We start from the raw sequence: 12,014 nt of genomic DNA on the forward strand, positions 1-12,014 counted from the left end.
AGTCATCCCAACACTGAATTTCTAGGCCCCTTGCTTTCTCCAAGGCCCACAAATGTCATCATATATTGAATCAAGTAAAAGCTAACAGTCTCACAACTGACCAAAACTACAGTGTGTATGTTGCATAACAAGCTCAAAAATAAACAGTGAAAACAAGAGAAAAAAGAAAACCAAATGGTCATTTACTCTAAGAATCCAGGCTTGTGTTTATGCTCCACATGAGGTCCGAATTGAATCTGGGCTTGAAATCCACCAAACTCACATGCTTTCTCGAAGGAGACAGGGTGGGAGCCATTCAGGATATCATCCCGAGCCTGCAACACAAGAGGAAGCAAAAAGCATCAGGAGCTTGGGGGGACCAACACAATTTCTCCAGTGCCATGTTCCTGGCACCCAAGCCTACCCTCTCTAGGGAAATGAGGGGAAGTGTGCCAGCCAACCCAGAGTGAGGCATTCATTCAGGACGCTGTGAGCGACTGCAGCGCTGCAGAATTAATGCAAAGGGAAAACAAGTCCATGCTCAAATTGCCTATAGATGGAGGGAATCAGCAATGCCCAGTATATTAAAACTAAAGCTTGAGTGCAATCTAGGGAGGTAGAAGTGATTGTGAAAAATAAAGGGGCAAAGGGAAATCCTTGTATAATGACCAGATTCATAGGGGACAGAAATGCAATAGATTTTTATGACCCTAAGTGATAAAGTTAATAGAAGAATTACCTAGAAGTAAAATCAACCCAATCCTCACCCCAAGATAAACAGAACAGACAAGCACTCAGTACTGCAGACATCTGGGTGAAATGATAAGCAAATACACAGCCCAGGAATCAGGAAGGCACTGCACTTGAAATCTTTCTCCTGTTTCCTGACCCCTCACTTGTGTTGCTATTTATTGTCTTTCCTTTCTCTAGTTAAATGACCCCCAGAACACTTTCAGATGTACACTCTGACCTATGGCCCTGAGCCTTAAACCAACAAGAATTTTCTTATTGTCTGGATCTCTCTCTCTCCCTTCTGGCCTACCAGCCTCATTTCTCCAAGCCCTTCCTCCATCCACTAACTTGGGGGCCAGCAAAGTTTTCCAGTAAAATGCCGGAGAGTCAACAAATTACATCTTCTGGGCCATGGGTCTCTGTCTCTACTGAACTCTGCCGTCAGAATAAGAGTGCTGCCACTGACAATACATAGACAATTATGTGATAAAGAAGAGTATTTACCAATGTGCAATATGAGATGTGGTTCCAATAAAACTTTAACATTTATAAATACAGGCGACACCATGGCTGCATTTTGCTGACCCTCCCCCTCCCACGTTATTTCTATGAGCCAATAGGTTGATAAGTAAAAGGAGAGGAAAGGGAAGGAACACAGGGAAGAATGGAAGAAGTAAGAGAGGAAGGAAGATGTTTTCCTTGAGCCAACAGAAGTCTTCAGGACTGTCTACTCAAAGCCCACATCTTACGTACTGGGTAACTACAACTCAGATGAAGATTCATCTGAGTTTAAACAGTTGGTTAATGGTAAAAATTTAAAATGTTATTGAGAGAATATCTTTAAGTTAATGAGAAATACTGATTTTCTGACCAATATCCACCCTTGTTTTCTAGATGTGAGGTAAGAAAGCAGTAGTACATGTGAATGGTGAGCCAGCAATTTCCTGCAAAGCCAGGAGACAGAGAGAGACTGCAGTGGCTACCAGAACCCCCGCTGGGAAGCCAACCAAAGCCCCTCTCAGGGTGGCTGGCAGCTCACAGTGGACGTCAACCTGCACCATAACTCAACATGATTGAAAAGAGAACGTCACAGACAGGGCAAGAACCAGAGCCCAGTTGCTGCCCTCCACCAGCCACAGCCGGAGTTCTGGAAAGCTCACCAACCTCAGGGTCTGAGCATTCGATACTGTACCTGAACATAGAGCAAGTTCAGCTGCACGGGGTCTCTTGAGTCCACATTCTGATCAGAGTAAAAGAACTTCCGTCTAAGCAGCAGTGTTTCATTTTCATCTACTCCTTGTTCTCTGAATGTTCGGCTGTGATCCAGCCAATTTACTGCAACACAAGATGACATATGAAAGAACTGTGTCTACTTTTCCTCTTAGTTCAAGGGGATTAACCAAAACAGCAGCATGATGCAGATGTGGATTTTTAATATGCTCGTATCCAGTTATAGTTGCTCCTTAGATTAAATCTGAGCTCTTTAACTTGGCAAAGTAATTGGATGCATACTGCATGACATATGAAAAAGCAAATGACAGAGAAGTTCATGGCTATTCCTAAGTTAGTAAAACCCTACAATGAATTTATAACATGCCGATTCCTTGAGTGGAGGAAGAAACAAGGAAAACAGTGCTTTAAGCCAAGACAATCAAGTCTGCATTTTCTTTTAAGTCAAGACTGGTCTTTACTCTGATCAGGTGAAATAATTTATAAACTCTGAGCATAGTGAGTTACTATCCTTGACCTTAGGCAGAAAAGAGGAGGGAACTGGAAGTAATGGGACCAGGAGAGGACGGGACACTGAGGGGTAGGGGAGGGCAGAACCCTGCACATGGCCCACCAGTAACCTCACCCATTTAGAAAATACTGGCCTGATACCTAGATGCATGGGGATGGATCGTTCCTCTACGCTTCCCACAGCTCTCATTCCTACACTCCTCCCCAGGCTTAACACACACACACATACTGAGAGCAAGTATTTATTAACAAGCTTTGACTTTAGCACCGGGAATGTATCGAATGGACCTCCTCTCCCACACTAGCCCAGAGAGCAACATGCACAGTATAATCCTCAGGATTTGTCTACCAAGCTCTCACCTGGAAAGAAGCATGCAACTGGAAATTGAATGAGGCAAAAAGAAAAAAAAAAAAAAAGAGAGAGAGAGAGAGAGACTGGAGAAAGGGTCAGAGGAAATGAAAGCCCCACTGAAGTCCAACGAACATAAGGACAAGGATGACATCTTCCCAATGCAACAGCAAGACAAAGAACAATGAAAGAAAGTAAGAAGTTGGGAAGGTCTGAGTGAAAAGTGCATAAAGTATGATCCTTCTGGGAAGGTGTGTTGGGGAGACGTCAGCCAGTGCACAAAACACAGGCTCTGGGGACACATGGTATACACATACTTGTTTTTCTGTATATTAACTCTGTAGCCATAGAAAAGGGTTTTCCTGTGGTGGAATTATATTACTATTTTGTAACCCCTAAGGAAATAATGGATCGAGCCAATAGTCATCCAAGGCTGTTAACGTCACAAAAAGGAAACAATCAAATTCAGCTTCCCAATGGACGTACCACATAGGAGTCGCTATTCTTAAACACAGATACACATATCTGATCAAGCCTCCAGAACTCAGGAATTAAAAGGGACCTATGAACATGTTAGATGACACTGCAGGCATCTAACAATATGCAGAATGTAGAAAATTTTATACAAGTAACAATCCAGGTTTTTCCCCTCAATAATTACAAGGCAGAAAAAAAAAAAGAGAGAGAGAGAGAGAGAGAGAGAGAGAGATGGAAAGAAAGCCTTGGGACTAAAAGAGTTAAGCAGCCTTTCATCCAAGCTTATTTGGACCCTAGTTCAAACTGCTAACAAAAAAGCTTTTTTTAGAAGACAGCAGAGAAACTGTAAACATGCATATATTTGACATTAAAAGATTACCTTTTAGGTGTCAAATGCTATTATCACTTTTTTCCCCCTTAAGGGTCTTTTTCTTTTAGTGACATAGACCCAAATATTCATAGATGAAATAAAACAAAGGAATAAAGACCCCTGTTCTGGACCATACAAATTATGGGAGAGGAGAGAGGCAGGGCAGCCCATGTGCCCACATCACACTTCCTCCCTGGACACTCACAGTCGTCATCCGTGTGAAGCTTGGCCTTCAGCTTCTCCATCTTCCTCTCATCTCTTAACAGTGTCCTGTCTTTTTTTAGCGTACCCGTCCCTTCTTCTTTCTTTTCTTCAATTGTTTCTTGGATTAAAGAGTATTCTTCATAGTTTGTAATTCCTAAAATTATCAATGAGTTTATCAGTTAGATTAGTGACTACATTGCCATCAGTCCCTTTCATCCTGGGGCCTGTAATACTCCAAGGAGTCCCTGGGAATGAAGGACAGAAAGAAGCCTTGCCAAGGTAGAAGGTCAGGGTCACTCCAGGGAGCATGCATCATGTACCTGGCCACAAAGGAGGGTCCTCCACTAGTTAAGTCACATTCCAATGTCATGCTAAAGTCTCCTGAGTAATTTTTGAGTAGTAAGAACAAAGTAGAAATAGAACAGAGGAAGGTAAGACAATGTCAAACAAGCAGTGTCTGAAGGACCTGGGCTTCATTTTCATGATGAGAAAAATAAGACAGGAAAGGCCACTTTCTACAAATATTCAAGCCAGTTCATATAGTGCAACATCTGTAAGACGTTACCAAAAAACAAATGAACATTTTGGCCAACCCAGTAGAAAGGAGACAGACTTGTTCTTTGAGGAGACGAATAGAAGCAAGGTCGGGGGTGGGGGGCAATGTCTAATATGATTGTATAGGCTGTCCCCATGAGTCTTTAGGAGGTAATGGGAATCAGTGATGCTTAGACAGAATCTCCCAGTCATGGGTGGGAGCCTGAACCATATGATTTCAGAAACATTATTTTCAACTGGAGAATTCATTTTATTTTGAAAGGGAAATAAAAGCTCTCACTTGTGACTCAGAGAGACGCTTAAGTGTTTACAATACCAGTTAGCCGGTTTGCAAATCAGGAAAATGAACACACTCTCTTGGGATTGCGCCAAAGTCAATGTGTTATGATATGTTTAAAATTGCCTAGACACCCAAAGTGGGTGAAAAAAGGAGAGGCATGTTATTAAAAACAAAGCAAAATCCAGAAGCTTGGCATGTGAACGCTCACCTATCCTGCTGCAGATAGTAACCAGGAGTTCCCCAACCGTCTTGGAGTCATCCACCATCACCGTTTTCACGGATCCATCGAGCATCCGAATTTTCTGAGGTCTCTGTTTCTTTTTATATTCCAAAATATCCTAGAGCAAAATCATGCAAATATTTCATGTTGCCTGGGAAATTAGTTAATAAACTTGGGCACTTCTCTTTAATAAAAGAATTTTCCCTAGCTCCCTCTGATTCCCTCCTAATTTTTCACAAGATTTTTGCCACTAATACAGAATCTCCAGTGCTAAACTGCTTACATAAAGATTTCTTTAAAATCTGATAGTAAAATTGCACCCCCAGAAGTACTACTTATAGCTCACAGTTACTGAAAACTAACCTCTATAAAGTCAAAGTAGCCTATGTCCTTCTGAAAGGATGAGAATGATCTGCTGTAATGAGAATTAGCAAAGGAAAATGCCTACTTGTTTTTTGAAAAGACTGTGCTTCTCCAATGGTCTCTTACACAGTAATAAGCGATTTGTATACATATGTCATAAAAGACATAAATAACGCCCCCATAATTCTTCATGTAATGGTGTATCACCGTAAAAGTGGTTTTCACTATAATGACAAAACCAAAAAGGTAATAAGTTTGAGAGTTATGCCTAAATAAGAGATTTCTCTTTACTACACTTCTTAAAAATAGAACTATGGAAGGAAAACTAACTGGCACCTCATACTTCACTCTCATTTATGGAATATTGACTAATCTGATACTTCGGTACATCAAAACCCAGTATATCTCAGAAGTTTGACTAATCTGATATGTCTATTCTGTACATCAAATCCCAGCATATCTCAGAAGTTAAGTTGAACAGGATATAACACGTTAAAAAAAACTGAAGTGTAGTTGATGTACACATTGTATTTGTTTCAGGTATACAGCAAAGGGATTCAGTTACAAACGTACATTTTTTCAGGGCATCTTCCATTATGTGTTATTATATGGTAATGAATGTGGTTTCCTGTTGCTCATTACTTTTCACTCTTTATTTCTTCCGCAACACAACCATTTCTGTTGTTAATATTACTGATAGTGATTAAACACAGCTAATATGAACTTTTTATAAAAGCAAAAACACTGGTTATGATTTAACCTCTGACAATCTTTAGGATTGATAGATAGATTGATGGCTTGATAGATAGAATGAACAACTTTTTTGTTCCCTCTGGATCCTTACTTTCTATCACCAGTCACCAGGGAACTTCCTACATACTTAGAGGAAAATGCTCTATTTCATAACTACCAAAGTCCAACAAATGTCGACATAGCTTACAATCATAGCCTCATGCTGCTTTAATTACTCTGTGAAGTTTCAAGAATTTGGACTGTTGATATTTCCTATCACTAACCTGGACAGACTTTACAAAATACATTACATCAAAACTATTAAACAATGCTCTGAAATCAAAACAGATTTTCCAATCTCTCCTTTTCTTTGAAGCATAATCATGTTGCCTTCTATGGAAGGCCTAGGAAGAAAGTGATGAAAAATCAAAGAAAGATCAACAGCATACCCCATTTCTCAACATGTAGTAATCCAGTGTTCTGCCTGCTTCCAGCCAAATTCCTTTCCTGGGGTCTTCATCCGAGAGAAATAGCCCATAGTCAGAAGCTGGAGGAAAAATAGAAGGAAAAATAAAAGGGAAAGTGATGATGAACCCATCACTGACTTCCAGGCCCTTAAATCTGCTGACTTGGCAGGATGGGAGGTGGGTCTGGGGGAGGCAGTCTCCTTCATCAGAGAAATACTTCATTCTCCAAACATGAGCAGCCACTGGACTAAAACAGATAGAGAAGAATAAGAGCTGAGCTGCAAAACCAGCACCCACATATGAGGTTCAGATTTCTTAAAACCAGTGGGCAGTAGGTATGTCTAAAATTTAGGGAAATGCCAGAAAACAAGCAGTCTAAATTTCTTGTTACTGAACTGGGCTTTTGTTTCCTACCATGTGCTTTAAAAGTCAGGCCAAGAACTTATGAGAGACTATGGAAATAATCACTCAAGTCCAAGGCCACTCAGGTAAAGAGGGGCTGATGGAGACTTTATACTTGGCATAATCCTTCCATCACCCCCACATGGCATTACAAAATAAAAGATGGAGTTCCCATGAGGTGAAGTCTCTGCTCCCCATACCATCAAATTATGAGTAAAGTTGGAGAGTTAAACCTTGTGTTCTTCACAGAAATCCCTTAATTTAACCCAGGAAGTACAAGATGGTGGAGGCAGGAGGAAAGTGGTATCATTTGCTGTCTCAAAAGCAGAGACATTACTTTGCCAACTAAGGTCCGTCTAGTCAAGGCTATGATTTTTCCGGTGGTCACGTATGGATGTGAGAGTTGGACTGTGAAGAAGGCTGAGCACCGAAGAATTGATGCTTTTGAACTGTGGAGTTGGAGAAGACTCTTGAGAGTCCCTTGGACTGCAAGGAGATCCAACCAGTCCATTCTGAAGGAGATCAGCCCTGGGATTTCTTTGGAAGGAATGATGCTGAAGCTGAAGCTCCAGTACTTTGGCCACCTCATGAGACGAGTTGACTCATTGGAAAAGGCTCTGATGCTGGGAGGGATTGGGGGCAGGAGGAGAAAGGGATGACAGAGGATGAGATGGCTGGATGGCATCACTGACTCGATGGACGTGCGTCTGAGTGAACTCTGGGAGTTGGTGATGGACAGGGAGGCCTGGCGTGCTGCAATTCATGGGGTCGCAAAGAGTCGGACACGACTGAGTGACTGAACTGAACTGAACTGAACTGAACTGAACTGAACTGAACCCAGGAAGTACAAGATGGTGAAGGCAGGAGGAAAGCAGTATCACTTCCTGTCTCAAGATTTGTCTCTTCCTAAATGTGATTCAAGGAAACCTCAGAGACCCAGATGAGGGCCAGAGCTCCTGTTGTTTCTTAGAAAAACAACTTCAAGATCTATAAAGGTTTGTATCTTCACCAGAGCTTTATAGCAATCCAACTCAAACAAAGTTTAAAAAAGTCTGAGAATAAACAGTAACAGAAAAGTAAAAACATCAGATATGATTGGATAACCAGAACTTGGGAACCCGGGCAAACTTTATTTTCTTTTTTTTTTTGGGGGGGGGTAGGTGGGTTAATCTAGAAATAACAGTGTTTTGAATAATATAGACATTGCTTTTGGACCAAAAGATTTGTGGTTTTGTGAGTAACAGAACTTTTCAAGAAGACCCATGCCTAACAATAACTGTCTTTGTTTGATTTTTATGATTCCAATTTTTAAGGAAAGTTTTACTCCATTTTCACACTAAAGGCTTATGAATTCGGGAGTAACCTCAATTTCTTATGCATCAGTCAAACACTAAATAAAGGAAGGATATGTAGAGAGAAGACAAAGGGAAATGGAAAATAAACTTGTATGACTGACTTGTTTAAACTCAGATTAACTGTGGTCAGTGGTTTAACCAAACATTAAACAAAACATGTATCACGATTTTTTTCTTTTTAAGGTTTGAGATAAAGATGAGAAGCCCCTGCAAAGAACTTGAAACATGATGCTTGCCCTGGGTCCTGATGGGAGTTCCAGTCTTCTTCAGGCTGCTGGCAGTAGAAACAGTGAAACAGGGCTCAGGACACACAAAAGCAATAACTGTCAGAGCAACTTCATCTGTACTCTACAGGCCTTTATACCAAACAGTGATTTGTAAACTGCGGAACGCGTTGCTGAAGTATGAAAGGGACATCATGAGGATGCCGATTCACTGGCAGAACCACAATGATGTCATTACAAGTTTTACATACAAGGTGAGTAAGGTCCAGGATAAGAATTACATTTGAAACATATACGCTAGCTGACCTGTGCACATATGCAGAGCCTCTGTTTCCTTAGCTACCAAGGGCAAAACATACAAACACACTTCAAGCAGCCAGCAAATAACCCATGACCTACCTTGGCCAGTTTGCGCCTCGGGCACCCTTTCTCGAATGACTCGACATGCATCGTACACAGCCGTGGATGGCTCAAACTGCATGGTCTTCACCACATTGCAGTGGCGGACACAAATCTTTAAGGACAGAGCCACCATTTTCCCAGGAGATTTGAGGACTCTCACTTAGAGTGTCTGGAAAATACAAAGGGACAAACTGTGACATTCATGATAACTGGCCAAAAAAAAGTTAGACCCTGAATCAGCTTCAGCTTTAAAAATCTAAAAAGAATAAAATGGCAATTAAAGAGAAGGCTTTGGACAGAACTACGAATTAAAAAAATTTAGAATAAGACAGCAGCACACAGTCTTGGAGTTACCACAGCGTGGCAAGGAGAGCCTCCCAGAAGGAGGGAACTATAGGCATTCACCAAGGCTCCTTCCTCAGGCTGCTCCCTACTTGGGGTTTATCCAAGTTTTAGTCAGTCATGTCCAACTCTTTGCCAACCCCATGGAGTATATAGCCCATCAGGCTCCTCTGTTCATGGGATTCTCCAGGCAAGAATACTGGAGTGCGTAGCCATGTTCTCCTCCAGAGGATCTTCCCGACCCAGGGATCGAACCTGCATCTCCTGTATTACAGGCAGATTCTCTACCGTCTGAGGGACTGGGGAAGCCGTTGGGTTTTCCCATGGGAGAGAGGAGTTTCCCAGGCGAATGTCCTTCAGCTGAGAGGCAGACCACCCACTGCGGTCTCCTGTAGACACCTGTCAGTACCCTCAACCACAGGGCTCCCTCCCCAGCAGCTCCTGGGCACAGAGAAGGAGCACCTCTGCCCTCTGGGGGTGCTCCTCACAGCCAAACCGCACCAGGTCTGTACCAGAAGACTTGGCTTGTAGACCCAGACCCATCCCCAGGAGACAGCAACTGGCCGCTCTGCTTCCATTTCCCCACAACAAGAGAGCTATGCTGTCTGCCCTGCATAATTCATAGAACTATAATCCTGAGCGGACATCAATGCCAGGCCAACGCACAGCCATCACTAATGAGGCCAGAGTGAGATATTTTAAACACTCAGTCTACCAGGCGGCTTCACACTCTTCAGGGGTCTCAACGTAGAGAAAAAGATGATTTAGTTGTTCTTTCATTCAGACAAAAGCCTGGGATATTTTACTTCTTACCCAGTTCAATGGCTTTAAAAATAGATAGGTGCTTAGGCTAGGTTTGAATTATTTCACAAAAGCCTTCTTTTGCCATTTTAAATCCAACCACTAGATGCACTTTCCAAGTTGATGGCTTCTAGGTTATTTCAATTACCTATTCTATTCCTTGGCCAAACTTACCCCTGACACCCAGCCCAGTCCAGTCTCTATCAATGCAGGCCTTGGGTGCAAAAGGGAGGCACTTCTCTGCACCTGAGGAGCCACCACAGACTTACCCAGCTCACTGTCATTTTGGCAACCAAAATAAGGCACTTCACAGCGAGTAGCTATTAGAATCCTAGAAAGGCATGGATAGCAAACCTTCAGGAGTGGCAAGCTCACACTCCTTTCTTATCTTTCACTAGATAAGATCTATAGGAAGTAAGCACCACAGCTCCCTCTGAGAATGGAAGCCCTGAACTGAACTGAAGATGCAACAAGGTGGCCACAGGCAGAGAGGACAACAGGTTGACCAGGCCCAGGCCTGGGGTGGGAGCCTCGATCTGCTTCTCAGCAAGCCTCAGTGACCACTAGCTTCCTAATATCAAGCAACTCTGGTCACTTGGCTATGGAGAACACTTTTAAACAGAAGCTCTGGTATCCAGGGGCAGGGTGTACACACACTCTCATGCAGCAGGCATTTGGTCTGTCCAACTGTACAGTCATTCTGACCTCTGCTTACCTTCTGCATGAATTCTGTCCATGAAAACATGAAAATATTTCTTACTTGAGAAATATCAAGATATATTTCTTAGCAAACAACAGTATTCACTGACAATCTGCTCTAAACAAAATTAATTGACTCGTCTGGTCACTGGCTAGACTGAATTATTCAGAATATCTGACGGCTTTCCATCTATAATACTGCGGTCTTACAAAGCCATATACGCAGGCATCCTTTGGAGATGTTGCAGATATGGTTTCAGACCACCACAGTAAAGTGAGATACTGAAATGGAGTGAATCACATGGATTTTTCTGGTTTCCTCGTGCATATAAAAGTCATGTTTATACAATAATGTGGTCTCTTAAGTGCACAATACCATTATGTCTGGAAAGAAAATACATATACTCTATCAGAAAATATTTTATTGCTAAAAAATGCTAACCATTCTCTGAGCTGTTAGCAAGTTGTGATTGTTTTGCTGGTGGAAGGTCATGTTGATGAATGCTGACTGATGAGGGTAGTAGAGCTGAAGATTAGTTTGGCTGTGGCCACTGCTTAAAACGACAGTGAATTTTGCTGTACTGACTGACCTTTCCTTTCACAAAGGATTTCTCTACAGTACTTCTAATTTCCTTCGAGAACTTTTCCTCTGCATTTACAACTTGACTGTTTGGCACAAAAGGCCTAGCTTTTGGTGTGTTTTGGCCTTTATCACTAACGAAATAAATCATTCCTAGCTTTGGACTTAAAGTGAGAGTCGTGAGACTCTTCCATTTATCTGACCACTTGGAGGCCACTGTAGGGTTATTTACTGGCCTAATTTCAATACTGCTGTATTTCGGGGAATAGAAGAGGTCAGAGGAGAGGGAGAGAGATGGCTGGTCAGTAGAGTAGTCAGAACACACATATCAATTAAGTTCCCTGTCTCCTGTATGGGTGCAGTTCAAAGTTCCCCCAAACAATTATAATAGTCACATCACAAATATAATAATGACAAAGCCTGAAATACTGTTAGGATTACCAACATGGAAAACAGAGATATGAAGCGAGCAAACACTGTTGGAAAAACGGTGACAGAGATAGACTTGTTTGACTCAGTGTTGCCACAAACTTTTGATTTATAAAAAAAAAAAAGAAAAACATGTGGTATCTGTAAAGCACAGTAAAACAAGGTGCTATGAAATGCAGTATGCCTGTAAAGTTCGACTCAACTCTTTTTATAGGCATATTTAATGAATCAACTCTCCAATTTGAGGAAATCAAAATGTATGGTATCACTTATACATGGAATTTTTAAAAATAATACAAATGAATGTATATG

At 41.7% G+C, this 12,014-nt stretch overlaps 1 protein-coding gene across 12 annotated transcripts in view; it reads right to left on the minus strand.

The window, feature by feature from the left end:
• Nucleotides 1–12,014, minus strand: part of TLN2 (talin 2) — a 498,466-nt gene that overhangs the window by 203,053 nt on the left and 283,399 nt on the right. For all 12 annotated transcript variants that reach the window (XM_060417828.1, XM_060417827.1, XM_027971770.2 and 9 more), the window contains 6 exons: nt 8,849–9,020; nt 6,451–6,548; nt 4,895–5,024; nt 3,853–4,005; nt 1,904–2,046; nt 187–314 (listed from right to left, as the gene is read on the minus strand). In XM_060417828.1, the coding sequence (XP_060273811.1) occupies nt 187–314; nt 1,904–2,046; nt 3,853–4,005; nt 4,895–5,024; nt 6,451–6,548; nt 8,849–8,984 (788 nt within the window). In that variant the 5' untranslated portion in view covers nt 8,985–9,020. The remainder of the gene's footprint in view (nt 1–186; nt 315–1,903; nt 2,047–3,852; nt 4,006–4,894; nt 5,025–6,450; nt 6,549–8,848; nt 9,021–12,014) is intronic.

The sequence above is a fragment of the Ovis aries genome, chromosome 7, assembly GCF_016772045.2.
Source record: "Ovis aries strain OAR_USU_Benz2616 breed Rambouillet chromosome 7, ARS-UI_Ramb_v3.0, whole genome shotgun sequence".
NCBI classification, from domain to species: Eukaryota; Metazoa; Chordata; class Mammalia; order Artiodactyla; family Bovidae; genus Ovis; species Ovis aries.